The following is a 22,493-nucleotide window of genomic DNA, read 5'->3' as shown; positions in this document are numbered from 1 at the left end:
TACTTTTACGAGGATTAGTAGTTGTGGGAGAATTTGGTCTACATGTGCTTCTTCTTCTTCTTCTTCCTAGCGTTTGTCCCGCATTGTTGCAGGGTCCGTCTTTCCACTTCTTGTCTTCCATTTGGTTCTATTCATTGCATCAGCCGTACACAAACACGCATCTATCATATCCAGCTTCACACGGTCCAACCAACGAATCTTTTGCCTCCAGCGCGGCCTCACTCCTGAAACGTCCAGCTTTAGAGCGGTTTTGGCAACAGAATTTTCCTCTCGCCGCAAGACGTGACCAAATCATCTCACTCGCGCTTCTTTCATCTTCTCAGTTATCGGGACGACGCCGAAGATGGAGCGTAGCGTCGTTGGATACTTTGTCTTTTAGCGTTACACCTATCGTCCACCTCAACATCCGCATCTCCACAGCGTACAGCACTCTTTCCAAGGCATTCGTTGACGGCCAGCACTCGCATCCGTAAAGGGCAACAGGACGCACAACCGTCCTGTAGATCTTCGACTTCAGTCGAACAGGGACTTTCTTGTCGCACAGTACCCCTGTTGCCATTTTCCATTTCATCCATGCAGCATTAACACGTGCTCGACCTTCTTGATCAATGTCGCCTGTGGAAGTAACTTTGGATCCAAGGTACTTGAAGCAGTTCACCTTGTTTAATTCGGTGCCATCAACACGAATTGAAGCATCCTCTATCCTTGGTCTGCACTCCATGTACTCAGTTTTTGATGCGTTGAGGCGCAATCCATGTTGCCGCAGCCGATCCTTCTAAGACGTACTCGTTTCTGAAGATCATCTCGAGACTCCGACGCGAGCATGACTTCGTCGGCAAAGAGTAGGGTCCACTGATGCTGCTTCTGGATTTCCTTCGTTATGCACAGTATGAACAGCAGGGGTGAGAGGGATGAACCCTGATGAACTCCTACTTGTACAGAGAATGGCCTGCTTGTTCCAGCAGCACATCGTACAACGCTAGTAGGGTTCGCATAAAGCAGCTTTGTCCACCGCACATATTCTTCTGGTACTCTATGCGACCTCATGGACATCCATAACAGCTCATGTGAGACACGGTCGAAAGCTTTCTCGAGATCGAGAAAAGCACGATGCACACTGCGGTTCTCCTCTCGATGTTTCTCCAGGAGGATAAGGACAGCATGGATAGCATCTATAGTGCTGCAGTCCTTCACAAAGCCGCACTGGTTGAGTGAAACGCTGACAATTTTTCTCAGACGACCTTCTAAGACACGCTCAAAAACCTTCATCGTATGGCATAGCAGTCGTATAGGCCTGTACGAAGCGCAATCAGCAAGGTCTCCTTTCCCTTTCCAGACAGGCAAAGTCATGGAAGTTTGCCAAAAGTCTGGAGTCCGTCCTTCTGCAACGATCTTGTTAAATAGAGTTGCGAGCCACACGGACCTTCGATCTTCTAGCAGCTTCCGGAAATCAGCAGGTATGTCATCAGGACCGGTTGCCTTGTTCAACTTCATTTTTGCGAGGGCTGCACTGACTTCGACGAAAGTAATTGGTAGAACAGGACCCTCGAAACTGGGAACAGTTGGGATGGGAGAACTCTCCGTCACACAAGTGATTGTAGCACTCTCGCCACCTCTCCAGGACCTGACCAGAGCGGCGCAGAACGGCTCCATCAGCTCTCTTAACGATCTTGGTGTGCTCCATATCCAATGTTGAGCGATGACGCGCTCTGACTAAACGATACACTACCCGCTCGCCTTCTCTGGTATCAAGCATGTCGTACACAGCCTTGTAGCGGTCCGACTTCGCCTTGGAGACTGCCTTCTTAACCTCCTTTTTCGCCGCTAGGTAAGCACCCCGAGGCTGGCGTGTCCTACACCAGAGCTTATATTTAATTTACTATAATTTGGTCTGCATGTGCAAGATGATAACATCCTGATTTAAAGACATCACCCCACGAACCTTGGGTGGTACGGGGTTTCAGGTGGGTTCTGCCTATACGGGATCGTAGATTGTGGGATCAGGGTGATTCCGTTTATTTCTTCCTAATTGCCGTAAAAAACGGCCCGGAAGATACAGCTTCATTCGTTTTGGCGCACTATTTTGTACAAGAGGTTCGATTGGAGCGCACCAGCCTTGTGCACGCGCCGCATATTCCGAGCCGTTTTTACGGCAATTAGGAAGAAATGGACAGATACACTCTCCTCCCCACAATCCACGACCCCGTGTAGGCGTCACCCACCTAAAACCTCAGATTCGTGGGGTGCCTTTAACTCATATTTCAGCTGGGCAACCATCGTTTCGTATCGAAAACAATCCTGGATTAATAGATCTGCAAACACCGGATAAAGTTATAATAGCATTGCCAACGGATGCTATCGTAGAAGTCTATTATTACGGAAATGGTCGAGGTGAAGATAAACATAGTGGCGGAGAGCAACCGTTTAGTAATGTTTATAAGTTATGTCCTGTAAAAGACGGATGTCATGTTGCAGAAGATACAGGTAAATATAAATTTGAACTAGTCTTTTTTCCTACGATAAATTTCTAGAACGTTCTTTTAGTGACATAGCTAATCTTAACAGTAGTATAATGGATACATAGGATGGTAAAATTATGCGAGATTTAAAAATGATGAATCACTGCCCAAAGAAAAAGAAGAGATATCAACATGGAAGAAATTGCCGTGACGTACACAGATGCGATAGTCGGGGCTGGTGGTCCGAGTCCCGTCGCTTTTGCACGGTCAGCGAAGGGACCTAACAAACCTTTGAACGCTTAGGGAAGGGACCTCCTTTTCTTTTGGACGGCTAGCGAAGGGACTCCCTTCTCTTTTGGACGCTTGGCGAAGGGGTCCTCATCAGTTGAACTACACCCCATGATCTAGAAGCCTGCATCTGAGGAAGGTCCAGCTCCTCCCTATCGCACCTATGGCGCCAAGGTTTTGAGCGTGAGACACCGGTGACCGATGAGGTTATTTCCATCCTATTGCGAGTGAGTCACCGGTGTCTCACCGGTCGAAAACAGTATCTTTGTTGTTTTGAACCCTAAAAATACCCTATTATCATTTGTTTTCTTTTTTCAACAACTTCACTAATCATTTCAGCTAAGTTTCTCCCTTCTTTGAGATCGCTCTTCCTTGAACCTCTGTCCTGCTCAAATTTTTGTTCTCATAGGCTAGAAACATTGGAGAAAAACCTCTCTAAATCCTCTCCTATATCAAGGATTTATGGCCCAAGAGGAATGGTTGGCGAATTATTTTCTTCAGAGTGCAGCAGACTAGAGGAACCAATCACTAACGTAGAGGAATTCGTCCGAAAATGTTCACACAAAAAAGTGATCAAAGGAGCACCCGGAGTGAAACTTGAACTCGATCTAGCTACACTCAATGCAAATCAAATTGATGGGTTGTTTAACACCACTAAGGATGTTCATATGTGTATCACTGCCACAGGAACATACCACAAGAAGATACGATTTCCTCAATTGGCTCATATAGAGTCGTGTGAGCGAGGTAAGTGAAGCGGTTCTCTAAGTATATTTCCTTTAAAAGCATCACCCCACGAATCTGGAGTGGTACGGATTTCAAGCGTGTAATGCCTATACGGGGTTGTAGATTGTGGGAAAAAGTGTGGTTCCGTTCATCTCTTCCTGTACCAGTGTAGACGGACGACCCCGGAACTTTGTTTCTTACGACGGCCTCCGTTGCAATGCGCAACCATTGCGCCCCGCCCCCGCCTGCGATTCGTCCGAATGGGTTTTCGATTCCAACAGGAGCCGTCGTAAGGAACAGCGTTCCAGGACCGTCATAATACACTGATACAGGAGGAGATGAACGGAATCACCTTTTCCCCACAATCTACGACCCCGTATAGGCATTACCCGCCTGAAATCCGTACCACCCCAGATTCGTGGGATGATACCTTTAAACGAAAACAAATTTGTGTCGAGAACAGATCCGAAAACCCATCAAAATATTCCAACACACCTACTTTGTTACTAGAAAGGAAGGGTATATTTGTTGACATAAATAATTCAATCAGTCATCCAATTTAATATCTATTAAAATCAAAAATTCACCGTTCACATATAATTCCAGTCATAACAATGCGTTAAATATCGTTAAACTATTAAATTTAGTGATATTAATGATATTTGTGTTACTTAATATCATCAAAAAGAAGGAGCAGCAGTAGAAAATTCAGCTGGATCTCATTGTTTTACCGCAAAGTTTGTGCGGTGTTCAACATCACACCATCGTGAAACATTGTTGGATAATCCACGCATTTTTTTAAATATAAACAAGGATCACTTAGAACGAAGATTCAGAACAAAAAAAAAGCATTTTGATGTAGAAGTCACCCTTCCTCACCTATTTTCGTTTTTTCTCGGTAGGTTTTCCGCACTTTTTTGAAAAAAAAAATGCAAGAGTCTGTGTTTTTAATGGGAGCGTTCAATGAAATTAACAGTGTATGGAAACCTGAGGGAAACTGTATAGTTTGGGTTGTAGATTGCGGAGCTCCGCCCATCTTCCTCTGATCGCCGTGAAATACGGCGTGGGAACCACGTTCGTTCCTACGAGCTACCTCAGAACGCGCTTCCATGTGCACACCCAGTCTTCTCAACAGCCTATTCGTATATTAGTTTTACTTGAATAAGCCACTAATGAGACTTCATTGATTCTCTACCGCTCGCTCGTGGACGCGGCGCGTGCACAAGGGTGGCGCGTCCCAAGTGATTTCGTAGGATAAAACGTCACCTTCCACGGCGGTCTTTTTTCTATAATGATTAGGGAAAATGAGCGGAGCCACGCTAGTTTCCGTAATCTACAACTCAAACCCTACGGCTTCCCTGTAGTTTCCGTAATACGTCAACTTTGTGATACGCTGTCTTCAAATCGTAATTCAGATAGATGTGTGGCATGGATGAAGATGATGATCATACATTTCATTTTACAGGCGAAAACGCTCTTCTCATTGAGAACAATCCATTTCTGGAAAATGTTTTATTACCCTGTGTGTTTTCACACGATGGAAGCTTCAGAATACGTGGCAATACGATTTTAAATCCTAGAAATATCAAATCAATACTCACAATATGCGTGCAATGTGATCTACAAGATCCAGGAGGTAAGCGATTCCTGATTTGTCGTTCGTTGTTGCCACCAATATTCCCATTCCTCCGGTCGTCGCACTACGGCCACTTCACGCGCGCGAGCAACGCTTCCTTGATGGCCGCCCCGCGCAATGCTATTGATCGATAAGTCGATGATCATAAAATTACTAGCAATTCGAGACGGCTCAAATATTGCTTGCTATTGATTTCGGCCCTTTCTCGCTACATGGTGATCTTTTCGTGACAGGACCAACGACTGGTAGAGTACGCCGTAGCCAATACTTTGTACGCCGTAGCCAATACTTTGTAGCCGCGTGCGATGACAGGGGATAGTCGATGATTTCCACTGTAGCATATGATTTTTTCAGAGCAACCGGTGATGTCGGGCCATGATTACCGCGATGGTATAAGTTTTAGGATTTTTTTGAACTCAATCTTCGTTGTTTTTGTCTTTGTTGTTGTTGTTGTTGTTGTTGTTGTTGCGTGTCTATCATCCTTTTAGTTAACATGTTGGTCGCAGTTACTTAAAGACATCACCCCACGAATCTGAAGTGGTACGGATTTGAGGTGGAGTATACGGGATCGTAGATTATGAAGAGAAAGGTGATTCCGTCCATTTCTTCCTAATTGCCATAGAAAACGTCCCGGAAGATACGGCTTCCATCGTGCCGGCGCGCTATCTTCTACAGCGAGTTCGGTTGGAGCGCGCCAGTCTTGTGCACGCGCCGTATGTTTTGAGTCGTTTTTTACGGCAATTAGGAGGAAATAGACGGAATCATCCTCTCTCCATAATCTACGATCCCGTATACGAATACTCCATCTGAAATCCGTACCACCTCAGATTCGTTGGCTGATGCCTTTAATGGTATTCTCTTTCTTAGTTTGCGACCATTACCCCTTCCCAAGGACTGAGGAAGAATACAAACGGCTTTCAAATGTATGTCAGGGTGTCAAGACACTATTTTTCGACAGCCCTGATTCCGAAATATTCGATGCATCGCTAATATCGCAATTTGATTTCGAACAACTATTTAAGAATGTGGAAGAGGTCAATTTCCTCTTTTACATTGTCAATACTACTTATACTCGTTTGGCTATTCCCAATCTGAAGACGTTCCATGTTAACGGTGAGTTTATTAGCTGTTTACGGAAATAAACAAATAAGTAGTTTACCAGTTCCAGATAGGGGTTACGATTTGTACACTTCAAAAAAAAAAGACGAAAATGATAGCATAGTCTAATATAGTTGGGTCAAACAACGACATGAAGCACGGTGTAGCTACGTAGGCGGTTGCGTACGAATTGTACCATAGCGGTTAGAACCAAGCGGTGACTCGCGATGGTCCCACCTCGATTCCAACCGCCTGCTCCATCGCGCCGCTTACGCAACTGCACCGTGTTCCATGTCGTTTTGACCCGACTATACGTATCGTAGTTTCGTTGGGTTCTCGTCGCGTACATGAGCGAGCGATTGAAGATCAATGAGGTCTCCTCACCAGCCTACTCAAGTAAAACTAATGAATAGGCTGTATAGAATAGAATAGAGGGGACCGGAGCGTGTACAAGGATGCGCGTTCTAGGCATACATCGTAGGGACTAAAGCGCTTCTCCTGCCGTTTTTTTTAAGACGACCAAGGAGAACTGACCGAAGCCAAGCTCGTTCCCGTAATCTACAGCACGAACTCCACGTTTTCTTGGGTCCTCTGGCCCCCATCCCTCGTCAAATCAATTTCGTGATACACTGCCTTCAAAGTAAATTTATAAAGAACCATACATTCAATGCACTCAATGCATTGCATGGTAGGGTCGTAACGACATGACACGCGATGCAGTTGCGTAAACGAGTGCCCTTGAAGCATCGCGGCGGAGCGTAGCGGTTAGGATCGTGGTGGCCCCTTCCTAGCACCGCCCATCGCTGTAGTTTGCGACGTTTTCAGTTTCGTCACTGAGACGATAGTTATTGGTATAATAGAAATACTTAGAAACAGGTTAGGGTAATACATGACGATTATTTTAGTATGTGTGTGTGTTTTTTTTTATTTGACGACAACGAAAACTACAAAAAAGAACTCTTTTCAGGTGGGAATATTATGATTATTGAAGAGAATGAATTTATGCGGGAATTGATTTCCCATTACAACATCGATGTGGACGTCGAAAATGCCGCCGTAACCGCTAAATTGTCCAGAAATCGTTGGATTAGCGAAAAGTTCGTTGACAAATGGAAACGTCGATTCTGTAGAGGCAATGTAGCTTGCGAAATTTCACTATACGTTGGTAAGACCTTTGAAATATATTTTTACTTAACTAATTTGAACTTTCGATAATTTATGAATCACTTAACATTTTTTTTTCCTACATGGAAAAGAAACGTGTTATTCACACCAGTCTGTTTTTCTATAGTTACCTTCACATATTGTTCCAAAGTTTAATCAGATGAACTGATTTTCGTGCTGTACACAACGTTTTCCTTTGATTCCTTTCGTTTCATACTCCGCTCAACTTCTAGATTCAGGTACCCACTAGAAAGTGAACTATATTCGGGTCAAAACGACATGAAGCACGGTGCAGTCACGTGAGCGATTGCGCTCGGAGGCGGCGCGGTCGAGACATTGGTTGGAGTCAGGGTAGGACCATCGAGAACTGCAGCAGTGAACGATGGTCGTGGGGGTCCTCACTCGAATCTAACCGCTACGCTCCACTGCACCGCTTCGAGCGCAACCACACACGTAACTGCAGCGTGCTTCATGTCGTTTTGACTCTACTTTATGTTGGACCTTTTTTTTCATGTACAGTTTTTTTCATCACATTATACAAACATACTACCACGTGAGATAAGCTTATAAGCCTATAAGCTTAACGTACAGAATTGGTAGGGTATAATTAGAAGCATAGAGTCAAGATACTCTTTTTCCTGTGTGGACTATATCTCTTTTTCTAGGCTTTATCCATCCAAAACGGTTCCACCATTAAAAACTATACTAACAAAACCACCATTAGAAAAATCTCTCAGGGAAATACAAAATAGAGTCTTTTTTGTCTGTCCAGCTTGAATCTGGCCCGAAGTTTTCAGGAAAATATCATAGGTTTTTTTTTTGTACAAAACTAACTTAGCAAAAAATACTAAGGCTAAAGAAAGCAATTTCTTTGCAGAAGATGAGAATGTAAAGTTGTTTCAAATATGTTGGCATTAAATAGTAAAGATCGCGGTGTTTGAATTGTGTATTTAGATTGTTCCAATGTTGATTCATTGGATACGAAAGAAATTGTGGAAAAATGCACCGGTGCGAAGATTATAAAACCAAAACCAGGAGTAGATTTGCACTTGGATATGAAAGGAATCATGCATGATGAAGCTTTTGATTTCTTTGAAAATCTTGAAGAAGCGCATATGTGCATATCTGTGGTGGAGACCGATTATGATAGTTTGAATATGTCATCTCTTAAGAAATTCATTCCATGTAAAAGTCGTGAGTTTCAATATAATTCTTCACTTACTTCTGCTTTTTACTCTTATTTCTGACCAAATATGTCTGTTCTTCGTCTAACCTTAAAGGCATCACCCCACGAATCTGAGGTGGTGCATATTTCAGGTGGAATATTCGTATACGGGATGGGAGACTATGGAGAGGGAGGTGATCCCGTTCATTTCTTGCTAATTGCCGTAAAAAACGGGCCGGAAGATGCGGCGCCGCACAAGACTGGCGCGCTCCAATCGAACCTCTTGTACAAAATGGTGCGTCAAAACGACTGAAGCCGTATCTTCCGGGCCGTTTTTTACGGCAATTAGGAAGAAATGGACGGAATCACCCCTCTCCGTAGTAGTCTCCCATCCTGTATACGAATACTCCACCAGAAATCTGCACCACCTCAGATTCGTGGGGTGATGCCTTTAAAGTAATAGTTTCCATTATCTAGGCCTTAGAAACCTCTACCATATTTCTACAGACTAACAATAATTACTCTATTGACTATGTGTATTAAGAGAAAAATGCACTTGTCGTTAAAAATAACGAGAAATTAACAACGCTGTTCTTCAACTCAAAGTTAGTCATCCCTTCAACATCGGTTATTCGTGGAAATCCGAAACTTCTCGAATCCAACTTGAGAAAACTACGAAGGAAATGTCTACGATGCGACATTCAACTGTTCGGTGGTACGTTTCTAGTTTCTAATTACTGCTTTTTTCGAACCAAATAACGCTTTATGGGGCAGGAAGCTCTGTTCTCGAAGGTTCCACCATTAATCAGCTCCACAAACACTCGTTATCTCGATAATTTTCCTGCAGAAACCTTGAGATTAGATGCAATGCATTTAAATCTTTGAAATTTTCGTAATTCAATACTTCTTTAATTTCTGTTATATTATATTATTGTACTGATCGTATATTGTTCACATATTTAGCAAATTTAACTTAACTTCGCTCCCACGTTTTCGAATTCTCAACTGCTATAGGAACAAAAAAAAATAAAATAAAATAAAACGAACTCAGAGGCTTAAGACAAAGAGGTAGAAATCCTCCATTGTAAAGATGTTAAGATAAAAATCGGAAGACAAATTCAGAGTTTTACAAAAAGGGTCGCACTTGCGAGTTTTGACGATAAATATGAGTGAAAAACACACCAGTTTGCTCCAAGATAATGAACGAATCCTATCACATATACATACTATTTCAGAGGCTCCCATATGATGCAGCCTCGAAGATGAAGTCAGCAGACGAAAATCCTACTTGAAAAAAGAATAAACGACGTTTACCTATGTGGTTTTTATGTCTTTATTATCGGAGAATTCAAATTACCTTCTCTATAAAGTGGAATCAAAGAAATCCCTCGTCAGGGGAATCTCTTCCGATCAATCACCTCAGATAGAGGATCGTGAGCTAAACGCTGACCCTTGCGCCTTCAGACGTTCGTGGACTCAGGTTACCGATTCCCGGGTTTAGGTTGTGACTCATAGTATACTTGTATCCTGCATGTCGGTTCGGCCAAAAGTCTACAACCAGATGACTTGAAAGCGCAAGGGAAGCGGTTTGGAGTCGCCTCCAACGAAGTTCCACTTGCTCATGTTCACCACCTTAAACAAGCAACTTGCCCATTTGTTTCAAATTTAACACCAGGAACAGTAATAAGAAAGAGTCTTCTGAGGTCTTGATATGACAGTGCGATAGTGACGGATTTGCAGGGGGTCATTAGAGCTGCAGTAAAAAAGGACCTGCACACACAATGCACGCCAAGCTAAGCTGACCAAGTACGATGTCATCAGACTGATCGCTACGGGCGACACCACCAGGTGGACGCTCTATATGCTACAGTAATTAGTCAAGAGGGGCAAATCTTCTTCTAAATGGACCTAGAAAAATTTAGCAGATAGGATCGTTCCTTCTATAAGGTGGCCGTTAGTGATTTCAACGCTAAAATTGGTCCCGCTAGAACGACTGAAGAACTTCGGATTGGGATCTGCGTCCCACAATGGAATGAGGATGGGGAGAGATTTTACGAGTTTATCACAGCAACTGAGACCACCCATTGAAACACGTAATTCAGGAGCCCTCCTCTTCAAGCTGGACGATGGATGGGAGTTGCCCGATAGAGCCTCGTTGCCCGATACAGCCCGATTGCCTCATCTTTGACAAGGATTTTTTTTCTACAAGGAAAGGAGAGAAAGCTGCAAGGTTCACAAAGAAAAGTCCCGAGACCATCACATACTGAAACCTCTCCGCTTCTCTAGCCTGCTTTTGAGAAGATATCGCAATGAATGACATCGTCAACCACTACGATGAGCATCTTCATAACAGTGTGAGGGAAGTGGAGAGCTTTGAAATCACGAGAGACGCTTTGCAGAGAAGTCCTAGAAGAAAAAAAGAGCAAAGAACAGCTGTATTGTCTGAACTGTATTGTCTTTTGCAGTAGAGTGGGAATGGGCATTAGTTCCGTTCGTAGAACTTTGTAAACATAAAACAAAAATGATCACTCCCAAGAATTATATGGAACAAGAGCAACACCGAGAAGGGATGGAGAAGGTCATTCACGACTTCTGCTCAGATCTCTTGAACAGCCACGTCCACTTGTCTCCTCACCACCTGAGAGAAGATGGACATGCCACCTCAGAGGTTCTTTTCCCGACATGCCATCATGCCGATGAAGAATCACACTTCACGGTAGGTTCCTCAGGTTCGACAGGACCAGGTCTGAAAAACTTACCGCTAGTCCTTAACAACACGGAGCTCTTTATTTCTTGCCTGTTCTTAAGCAATGGAAGACGAGCAAGATTGTGCTGTTGCAGCTGTTCTATAAAAATAGGGTCCACATAACATTGGTAACTATAACTCACTCTGCTTATTGACTGTCATCCACAATCTTTTAACGAGAGCAGTCCTAAACAAAATTGAAAAAAAACATCAGAAGAACAAACACGCGAGCAAGCTTGGTTGCGAATTCAGCACGATTGACTACACTGATATCGTTCTAAAAGTAATAGATATATCGGGAGACTACAAAATGTCGCTGTCACTTACTTTCCTCGACTGAAGAAGCCTCCCTATTCGATACAACAAAGATACTTTGTAAACTATACAAGAACTTCGCGACCAAAATTTCCAGATTCTACAGTAAGGCTACAACAGAATTGTGGCCGTATTGTAGGAAATCAATGAAAGCTTGATCGGAAGTTAACATGAGCGGATTGGCTCCCAACCTGAGCAGGGGGAAATGAGGAACTCGGATAGCACACAAGGGCGTTGCACTTTGGTTTCTTTCGAATAAAGTGGAACTTCGTTTTTTGTCTTCTTTCAAGTCATTCCAGTACTGATAATCGTTGCATTTTTGAAGATATCAGTATACTGCTTTCTAATAGTGTGCCGACGAGGTTTTTTTCAGATGGAAGTTTTATTCACCTGACGTTTCGGCTTTTTCGCCGTCTTCAGAAGCCCAGTTGAAATATCTGTTGAATGAGATTGAGAAAGCTAGCAATGGGCCAACGACAAGCACCAATACTGACGATCTGTTTCATGAACAGAACTGAAGAACTTGTGTTGTTCCGTACTCCAATAATGTATAGCAGAAACATTGATGACTGTTGCATTATGACATCAATACAGTCCGAAATGGACGAGTGTTTCCGAATACTTAACCAACATTCGCAATACATAAGACTCATACGAGAAACCGCAAAATAGACATGAGGCCCACAATGGAAACGACCATTATGTAAAATGCGCTGTACTGGCCCACGAAACAGAAATATCTGCAGGGAAAACGTTGGAGACGTTTTGGATTCTTAAAAAAAACCTTTTAATGAATAATAGGAATGAATGGTTGTCGATAACAAATGAGTTCGTGCCACTTGTACCGCTCTGTGACCTACAACTGCTTGATTGATACTGTGTGTGTGTGTGTGCGGATCAACAGACACAGCAATACTCATTCGCTATCAACACTCAGCGGTACGAGTGCTACCAGTTGCACTACGAGTGCCATATACATTGAAAATAATCTATGGATTTTCACTACCTTGAACGATTATCGAAACACTGACCCAGGATTGCGTGGCACTTTACGGAATAGACGTAGCATTGTTTAATCAACTTCTATGTATGCCTTTGATGAATGGCGAAAAACCCGGTCTGAGTATTCGGAAACACTCGTCTCGTCCACTTTGAAAAGTGTTGACGTTATGATCAATGTATTCGCAAAACACTATTGGTGTACGTAACAGTACAGGTTCTTTAATCGTTCGAATCAAGCAGATTGTCACTACTGGTGGTAGTCGTTGGCCCATTTCTACCTCTCTCAATTCAAAAAATATTTCCAATTGGGCCTCTGAAGACGGCGAAAAAGTCGAAATATCAGACTACAAGGTTCCATCTGAAAAAACCCCATAGACATGCTATTGGAAAACATAGACAAACGTGTACTGAGGTTTCAAGACACGAGAACATTTGAACTGCCAGCACACTTATTAAAAATGGTATTAAAAATGGTGGATAAACGTTTGAGAAAACCTATTTAAAAAAGATCGTCACGTAATTCTCACCATAACCTTGTAATTGAGTCGCAGATGCTAATTCTGGTGGCAATTTTGTTATTCTGAAAAGAATAACTCTACAGCATGCGTTCTCCAATCAAAGAAGCAGAATCTTCAAACACAATAAATGCTATACGCATAGAAATCTGACTGATGAACTGTTGAAAATGGAAGAGAGAACTTCACCAAAACATTGGCATCGTCGCTAGTGTTATGCCTACCCGATAAACAAAAATTTGTTTCGCAAGTCGTTCCTATTTCTTTGCAAAGCTTAAAACGCACAGTACATAAATTATTATATCAAATGAACATTCTCGCCATCGTTCTTTACTTAGAATATCTCGTGGAAATAAGCAAAGCGCTTGAAATCAATTTCATGCAGTTAGCAATCACCTTCCGTAGCGTTCTTTCTAACACTATTTCTGATGGAATTCAAAAGTTCTTTTTTTTTAATCCACATCTAGATATTGCCCTGATGTTGTATCCCGCAAAATGTTCCAAATCAAGGTTCAGAAGGCGCAAGAAATCCTCTATAATCTTACTCTTATTTTGCAATATGCATTTTGTCATGAACTTTTTCCTGGATTATTAAATGTTACAGGACACTTATCCGCGACCGGTTTTTTAATCAAATACCGTCTGCAGTTCGTAAAAATCACTTGTTAGCATTCATCACAAGGAAAACTTCGTTTCGGTTGAATGAGAAAAAACATACTTGCAACAAAAAAAAATACTGCACACTTTTGAAGTTTTTCTTCCAAGAACTTTTAATGAGACTGTAACTGCTTCTTCCATAGCTCACAAGCATAATATACATTTACAACAGGATCTTAAAAACGTAACAAAAAAAGTCCAAAAGCCATAGACGCGTGACTACAATTCAGATAATTGGAATTGTACATCCGTTATAAAATGACATGACATGTCCCAGATAGAAACAGAACTCACACCTACATAAAATGTTATTGATGAATTTGGGTTGAAACAGAAAGAAAAACACTTCAATGTACTGAATCTTGGCATAATACTCCAAAATATTCGAAAAAAAAAAAAACTAGTTCTCAGGCAGGAGCTACATATCTAGCATCTTCCTACGCTTCACAATTCGTCCAACACGTGTGACTGCTGGAAGGGCTGTTGGTTGCAAAGCTGTACCCATGTGCATCTCCTCTTTATTCTCTTCTGTTTTTATGCGTGATCGTGGAGAGGGATGAACTTTTCTCTTAAGCATAGAAAAAAAAAATAACTTGAAGGAGAGGAACAATACATTTCTTATGTACTAACCGTTTTACTTCTGCCGAACGGCGAATCTTCAATTTTTTCTGTAGCGACACCGATTAACTTCTGAATGAAAGTTGTAACTGCAAAACTGCTTTCACAAAATATTAGGAATTACATGCATGAAATGAACTAGGAGACAGTACTGCTAGAATCACAACAGTCGTAAAGACATTATTTTGAAGATTACAATTCGATTACTATAGAAGAGTGGATTAGAGTGAGCATGTTCTAACTTTTTCTTCAAATCCACAGTTTTCCTCGTTGTACATGAAGCAAAGATGCTTCTTCTTACTACAAAAAAAAGAAGGTCAACAAAAGGCAATACCTTATTTATTCTTTTATGGCTGTTGGCAAAATAGATTGCACCTCATATACAAAACTAAATGGATGAGGAAGCAGAAATACAATGACAACAAAGGTGAATGTTTCTTGCCGAACCGAGCGTGATTCATCCAGTTTCTGTGTATAGTAGGGTCAAAGCGAAATAAAGCACGGTGCAGTTGCGTATGTGGCTGCGCTCGAGGCGGTGCGGTAAGCGAAAGTGGTTAGAATCATGTGGGCCCATGTTAGCACAACCAATCACTACAATTCGCGTTGGTCCCACCCCGATTACTATCGCTGTCTCCACAGCGGTGCTTCGAGTGCAGCCGCTTAGACAACTGCAGGGTGTTTCGTACTGTTTCGACCCAACTCTACTTCCTCCAACTATCTCAAGAAGTACAAAGTGGTGAAAAAAATACCTCATTCACAGTTATTTCTTGCCGATCCGTACAAATAGGCACCGCAGCTTCGCTCCGAGCACTCTCGGCACTGGATAGGTAGGAATTGTCGGAGGATACCAATTCCTCGCAGTTCACTGTCAATGGAATAACGTTTTTTTCTTTACTCGGACTCTCCTTCCACAACTCCACCACATTCTCAAGTATTTCCTGTGAACGCAGAAGAAGATCAAAATCGAATGTAGAGAACCGCACATTCTAAAAAATAGATAAATATTCGATGAAAAAAAAGTTCTGTGGAACGTTCTTTACGAAATCTGTTCATGCAATCTCAAACGATCACATAACGTCTTTATTTTGACTGAGCACTATAGTACGAACTAATGTGGATCTCACCCTCATCGTTCGCCCTATTTTGTACACAGCAGCCCTTACACGCTCACGGAGAATCCTTAAAAGGTACCATTCATTGAGTAGATCTCCATTAACATGTTTGAATAGTGTTTCTCTCCAAACTTTGCAAATCTTAAGCCTACCGTTTTTTGTTTTGCTCACGGCGAATGCTCTGAACTTGCGATACGACATCGCCACGGTTTTGTTCATACTCTTCCAGTGTAGTCAATTCTAGTTCCGTAAGCACACCTAGTGAATAGAAAAGAATTGATAGGTGGAACCCATGAATTTCTACAAAAACGAAAGCAACCTTACAAAAAAGGGAAACAAATTCGAACCTTCTGCATTCTCTTCATCATCATCGTCTGCAACGCTCTTGTTCTTCTCCTTCAAATTTTCACCTCCTTCGCGTCCCTGAGTATCTTCAACTGTCCGCTGGTCTTCAGATCCGTTCTCGGCTATACTCTCGGGCTCTATAGAAAAAACGTCCAAAAAGCAGAAAAGTCCAGCAATTCAGAAACACTAAAACAAAGCACACTTTCAGTGGATTTCTCCAGCATTCGCTTGAAAGACAAAACCGTCAGGTGAACTTCGCTCGGAGTGAGAGACATTATTCGTCGTTCAAGTGCTGACCCCTCCGAGCAAAAGCGATGACGTTCTTCTAGAAACTGAATTTCAAATAAGAATGCAATAATACGTACTTTGATTGATGATTTAATGAACTAATGTATGGATGAAGAATGACTAAATAAACAAACAAATGTGTAAATAAATTGAATGAAACGAAGGAATGACCTCACTTTGCAAGACCATAATTATAACAGCTGTCGGAAGCCTCTTAGTGCTCATTTCATAGATACGTGAACGAACAACACGAGGAAGACGTATGTGATCATCACTGTGAAGGTGATAGTCGCAGTATCGAACCTCGATTCTACTGCAATATACTAATCTGGCAGCTTAGTTGAGAACTGTGCACCTTAATTAATTACGACAGATTTGCAAAATAGCTATGAACAAGAAAAAAATACCGAAAAAAAAATAACAAGTGTAGCTAAGAATGAAGCAAATTATAGTAAGGTCAAAACGACATGAAGCACGGACAATTGCGTAAGCGGCTGCGCTCAAAGCGGCGCGGTAGAGACAGCGGTTGGAATCGAGGTAGGACAATGGCGAACTGTATAGATGAGTGGCGGTAGCGAGGATCCTTAGCTCCCAACCGCTACGCTCCAGCGCTCCGCTTCGAGCTCAGCCGCTTACTTTACTGTCCGCGATTCATGTCGTTTTGACCTTAGTATACTTCAAGATATTTTATTGGGAATTCGTAAAAATAGAGAAAGCAAAGTAGACATAATTAAAATTTTCCAATTTTCGGCAACGTAGTTTTTCCAAATTCTTGGGAAATGCCGAAAGTTGAAGTCTCTCTCTCCTTTTCGTTCCTTCCCGACTTCTGCCATGACGTGAATTTTTTGGAGGCGAAGAGAACATAAGCTTACCACACTCTACATATAACAATCAATATCGCGACATAAAAGAAACCTTCATAGCTAATGTAAACGAAGAAATCAGAACAGTTCATGCACAATTTTCTGAGCAAATACAAGGCTGATTTTAACATATTCTCTTGTATTGAATTGAGCTTTTTGTAAACAAAGTTGAAGAGCATACATATTACGTTACGTCACAAAAGCAGCTCACAACAGACTAATAATTTTGTAGAACTGAAAATATCGCATATAGTATAAATTCTGAAGTTCTCAAGCCGACCTCCCGTACACCAAAAACAAATCAGAATTTTCTTTTAAAAATTTCTCATGCAGAAACAACGTAGCTTAGAAATATTCACCCATCATTCAAGTAGCACTTCCTGAAAAAAGCCGTGCAAGCCTCTTCCGTGCGAAGAAATGGCTTGGTGCTTGTTTCTTTTAGAAAGGGATCCTTGGGATAAGCATAGAATTCGTCATCACAACCGATACCCTGAATCCATAAAATAAATAAGACGAGAACTTCCTGAGATTTACTTTAAAACCTACTGTGAAGCCATCAACAAGACGCATTGTTTGCTTTCTGGGCAAAGAATATATTCTATTACATCTATAATATTGCACAATGGTTCCTTTCACAACTTTGTTTCCCCTTGCCATACGGTAATTTCCACCGCATTCTAATTCATCCAAGAATTCCTGAATAAAGAAATCACCGTATTTTCTCAAGAAATCAGCAAAAGTTCAAGTAGTTCTAGAGAACTTGAATTACAAATTGTATAATTCCAAATACATACTTGAAATTCTGTTTCATTCTCGAAAGTTTTGTGCTTAATCTTTGTTGGTGCACTGTGAATTTGATACATGTGATCACATAACCTCTCTAATGTGCCCAGACGCTCATGACACTGAAAAGTTTCCAAATTTACGACAAAGACGACAGTGCAAGTTAGCGAGTTCTTGTTAAGGAACCGAATGAGCTCAGTAATTGCGGAACAGATATGGTCTGAGTCAGTTATAGCGGGATTACAAACAATATTCAAAGGACAACCGTCACAAAGCTGTAAATCTCATCACGTTTTCTGCAATGATCACTAGTACCCTCACATTTGCTAGAAAGAATGGATTACGCTTGAATATGCAAAAAGGAAGAACATTAACAAACCCCTGCCTCTCCGCAAGGGAATCTCTTCGGAGTAAAAATGTCACAACGGCCATACTTCCTTATAAGTCGTCCATGGTGGTAGTAAATTGCTCGTTTCAGCATCATTCGGCATGACGGACAGAATCGTTTATCACTTTGCTTAAAGGAAATGCAGCATGTGGATTCGTGGCGCTTAGTAAAGCTTACGTCTGGAACGTGGACATTCCTATAGCGTTCCCTGAACATCCGACCTCCTAAGAAGTTGTCCGCATCCTGAAACAACCACATTACTGTGGTTAAAAAACCATCGAATGTGAATGAAAAATGAAGTCTTATGTACTTCAAATAGCTCATTATCTTGTTGTTTTGTTCCGTCTTGCTCGATTGAGTTCTCAACAATGTCCTTTCGATCGCTGGACACTACAAAATATTTGTGATTTATTTCGTAAGTGTAGAGAAAATTGCAGCAAAAGAGGCACTCAAGACATCATGCACCGGTCCGAAAAACTCCATTTTTGCCACCTCCAAAATGCTTACCACATCTTGGCAAAAAAGATTCTTGATTCGACTTTGACAACTCGGCATCGATCTACAATAGAAAAATTTAGAAAGATGTAGAAAGATGATAGAATATAGTAGGAAATTTAATCTTTTGTCCGTATTCGTCAAAGCACGGACATGGCGGTGTATTTACGGCCAAAGCTGTTTTGCTATCACATCCTAAATGGTCAGAAAAAAATCCTTTTTCGGAGGGTTTGGGTCTTCTGTAGCTTTGTTGTCCACAGAACGAAAATTATAGTAGAATTGGGAAGACGGAATCGCTTCCTGTTCTGTGAACGTCTACCAAAATTTAGATCTACATTCCAAGTTTAGGAAAGTTACCTGGAATAAGGTTTATTTCTAAAGTTAATTAAAATCTAAATCACACAGAGGTTTTCCTAGAGCGATAGAAAATCGAAATGTCTTGTTGACGCAAATGGGGTGTCTCAGAGAGGTGTCACTTATTTCAGACCCAGCTGACAGACGATTAAAAGCCGCTAGCCACAAAATTACGATTCACGATATCATTCAACTTTTTGGATTGTGGACCACCTTTCTAACAATTCACACGTGAGTTTAGAATATTTCCACATTGTGTCGTTCATCAGAAACATATGCAAACTAAAAGTCAATTTTAGTGGATAACAGTTGAACAATTTTAGTGGAATATTCACAGTCATTCCATTACCGCTGTAGTGGTGTTGTAAACGTATTATGAATTAATCGAAACTGATTCAAAAGATAGCATTAAAACTTATCGATACTCTGTCATCCATTAAATCCATAAGCTCAACGAAAGTCCTACGTTTCTCTTTCGGCAGGGAATCGAGCACGTCGTAAGCCATTAATTTCCTAGGTTTTAGACTAACAGGGAAGAAAAACTCAGAAAATCCGTGTAATTCTTATTTAGTAAGAAAGATGAAGTGAAATTACTGAATAAACTCACTTGCGTTGGTTTACAACCCAATCCACTTTTTTGGAGAAACTCCGTCTGTTCAAGATAGGGACATTTCTTGAAATGGAAACAGGATATCTTGGTATGAGCCTCCTGTCATGCCCAGCAGTTGCAACTTCTAGAATATTGTGGTTTTTACTTTATTAAACTTGCTATAGTGCATATAATTAGGTCAAAACGACATGAAGCACGGTCAGTTCCGTAAGCGGCTGTACTCGAAGCGGCGCGGTGAATGCAGCCGTTGGAATCTTGGGATCGTGTGAGGATACTCGCTACAGCCACCCATCTCTGTAGTTCGCCATGGTCCCACCTCGATTCGAACCGCTTTCTCCACTGCATCACTTCGAACGCAGCCGCCTACGCAACTGTCCGTGCTGTCATTTTGACCTGACTATATAATCCCTTACGTGATGTTTGAGATGCAGTTTGCTCACTATTGAGGTAACTCGATTGTGACTGATCGGTATACTCCTGCACATCGATTGGCTGAAATCAATTTTCAGTGATTCAATAATCGAAAAAAAAACATTCAGACGCGTATTCAAGAGGTTTCTAAACCTGTTCGAAATCTTGGACTTAGACATAACGAAGCAAGAGGAGGGGTTGAAAAAAAACAATAAGAAGGGTTGGAAAATGCATTCTATCACGATTGCACCTCATTCAACACTCATAAAGTCGTAGTCGTTGCCCGTAAAGTTCAGAACTGCGCGGACGCGCGGTTTAGTGGCTCTGCGCTTTTGGCGGTTACTGAGCGTACTGTTGTCAGTAACCAGTAACCACCAAAATCAGAGAGCTGAAAAACTCGCGCGCTCGCGCGGCTCTGAACTATGCGGGCAGTCTTAGCTCTAGGTTGAAAGGAAGCATCTTACGAAACTGACAGCATTGGGATCTCTTCATAAATAAATAGAGGTAGGGAGGTAGATCACGATTATAAACGCGATCACGCTGAACTCCCCAATCCTGAAGTATGTCGTAGGAACCTTGTCGATCGAATTTTTCTCCAAGACACCTTATAACGCACTACATCTGTGCACATGCCGCTGCCTACACATGGCTCTGCGAGTGAGCCTAAAAAAATCAATGACGCTCTCTCAGGAGCATATTCAAGTAAAATCATTGAATACGCCGCTGAAAGAAGCGGTATTCACGAAGGTGGCGCGTTATAGGGTGCTTAATAGGAAAATTCGATCGACAAGATTATTTCTGCGTCTTTTTAGGGGATTTTGGGAGGATTGAGTGCGATTGCGTTCACACTGATGATCTACACCTTTAACTCAATATTTCAGTGGGAATATTCCAATTTCGTGCTATGCTGCGTTCAATGAAGACATAAACAAATGTTGTAGTTTTGGGTAGTTCTTATCAGTTTCTCCCTCGTTTTGAGGACTTCAACGCTAAAATGACTGGAAAGTGGCCATCATTGCGATCAAATGGAAATACGATTACAAGCTGGTGAAAGATAAACGCAGCAGCACGTAAACGTCATAATATCCCAGTTACTCCGGACAAAAGCAACACTGTGGTTGCTTCAAACAAAATGATCCATGGTGGACCAAACTAAATCCATAGAACGATTAAAATCCTTGAATTACTGACACTACAACAAACTATACTCATTTGCTGACATACAGTTGCATGGGTATAATGATAATCAATCCAGCATAATACTCAACTGACACCATTCTGAGAGAATTGTTTTAATTCTGCAGCAAATAGAGCAGAGTTTATCCTTGTATCGGTACTGCAGAGTATCAGAATACAACCGATGAGCATATGTGAATGGAAACTAAAGAGAAAGGATCCTACATACAAACGAACATCGTGATCTGGATTAGAGCACATTTTGCATGTAAATCAATCACAACTTCCAAACAACTACTCTGTACACTTTTCCTCTCTATGTAGATTAGATCCACGTCATGTAAATTTTCATATCTTTAACATCAATCTTCATTTAAAATTTATGTACACAAATTGTACATATACTCTCGTTTCCGTTTTTTTCAAGGTGAACATGCATACGTTCATTACCTCTTCACCATCAACTTCCACATATTCTCCATCCGCTACGACTTCTTCCGCTATTCCGAGCATTCCATCGTCACCATCGATGTAGACGACATCGACTTCTACAATGGATAGAATTTCACGAAAATAACTTTAAAATAGTAATACGAGCTTATATATCTAGCGCAAATTGTGCAAAGTCAGGGATTTACCTTCAAGTAATTCATCCATGAATGCTTCATTCCTATTTTGTAGCGATACGTCATTACCAGCCGGCTCCTTGATTTCGTTTTCTACGAAAATTTTGAGTCTCTGGTCTTCATCCATTTCTCGATTACCAACCCGAAATGTAATCTATTCTTAAAGATTAACAAACGACTGTGAATACCCGAATAGCAAATGCCTCATGTAAAACAGGAAAGGGCACATGCAGATTTCACTTTGAACTGGTCACTCTTCGAATAGAACAGTACACTTTTCATATCGATTTAGACGATTCTATACTATGATTAGATATAGAATAGAAAAGTGTAGTACTCGATAAGGCAAATGTCCTGGTTGATTTGAAAAGTGACCAGTTTGGATTGAAAATACTATATAGTCGGGTCAAAAAGACATGAAGCACGGTGCACTTTCGTAAGCGGTTGCACTTGAAGCGGTGCGGTGGAGAAGGCGGTTGGAATCGAGGTAGGACCATCTCGAACTGCTCCGATGGGTGGTGCTAGCAATTGTTCCACCATGACCCTAATAGCTGCGCCCCACGGCGCCGTTTACGCAGCTGCATCGTGCTTCATGCCGTTTTGACCCGACTATATATAGCTAATCTTGCCCATAGTCGAGTCAAAAAAAAACC

The 22,493-nt window shown here is 41.6% G+C and overlaps 3 protein-coding genes across 5 annotated transcripts in view; 1 reads left to right on the top strand and 2 right to left on the bottom strand.

Moving 5' to 3' along the window:
* The window catches only part of RB195_008788 (uncharacterized protein), a gene marked incomplete at both ends in the record, with an annotated part of 29,467 nt that extends 19,682 nt beyond the window's left edge, over nt 1-9,785 (top strand). For both annotated transcript variants that reach the window (XM_064195461.1, XM_064195459.1), the window contains 9 exons: nt 2,266-2,484; nt 3,249-3,494; nt 4,939-5,109; nt 5,464-5,499; nt 5,977-6,222; nt 7,175-7,372; nt 8,326-8,565; nt 9,081-9,251; nt 9,772-9,785. In XM_064195461.1, the coding sequence (XP_064046604.1) occupies nt 2,266-2,484; nt 3,249-3,494; nt 4,939-5,109; nt 5,464-5,499; nt 5,977-6,222; nt 7,175-7,372; nt 8,326-8,565; nt 9,081-9,251; nt 9,772-9,785 (1,541 nt within the window). The remainder of the gene's footprint in view (nt 1-2,265; nt 2,485-3,248; nt 3,495-4,938; nt 5,110-5,463; nt 5,500-5,976; nt 6,223-7,174; nt 7,373-8,325; nt 8,566-9,080; nt 9,252-9,771) is intronic.
* Nucleotides 320-1,494, bottom strand: RB195_008789 (uncharacterized protein; the record flags this gene model as incomplete). The annotated part of the gene is made up of 2 exons (XM_064195462.1): nt 320-715; nt 787-1,494. 2 exons carry the CDS (start codon nt 1,492-1,494, stop codon nt 320-322), a joined length of 1,104 nt encoding a protein of 367 aa, XP_064046606.1.
* Nucleotides 9,786-14,189: 4,404 nt separating the features above from the next.
* RB195_008787 (uncharacterized protein) lies at nt 14,190-21,967 on the bottom strand (the record flags this gene model as incomplete). 2 transcript variants are annotated; one of them, XM_064195458.1, is made up of 20 exons in its annotated part: nt 14,190-14,339; nt 14,402-14,461; nt 15,139-15,375; nt 15,514-15,568; nt 15,654-15,759; nt 15,849-15,983; nt 16,049-16,171; nt 16,311-16,447; nt 17,357-17,487; nt 17,544-17,693; nt 17,792-17,902; nt 18,160-18,297; nt 18,346-18,411; nt 18,479-18,558; nt 18,676-18,727; nt 19,443-19,530; nt 19,625-19,751; nt 20,041-20,119; nt 21,665-21,762; nt 21,853-21,967. In XM_064195458.1, 20 exons carry the CDS (start codon nt 21,965-21,967, stop codon nt 14,190-14,192), a joined length of 2,238 nt encoding a protein of 745 aa, XP_064046602.1. The 2 variants fall into 2 exon arrangements, with proteins under 2 accessions (XP_064046602.1, XP_064046603.1); XM_064195457.1 differs by lacking the exons at nt 18,160-18,297; nt 19,443-19,530; nt 19,625-19,751; nt 20,041-20,119.
* Nucleotides 21,968-22,493: the final 526 nt, after the last annotated feature.

This window comes from Necator americanus, chromosome III (assembly GCF_031761385.1).
Source record: "Necator americanus strain Aroian chromosome III, whole genome shotgun sequence".
NCBI lineage: Eukaryota > Metazoa > Nematoda > Chromadorea > Rhabditida > Ancylostomatidae > Necator > Necator americanus.
Note: the sequence above shows the minus strand (reverse complement) of the source record. Positions and strands in the feature narration are given on the sequence as shown.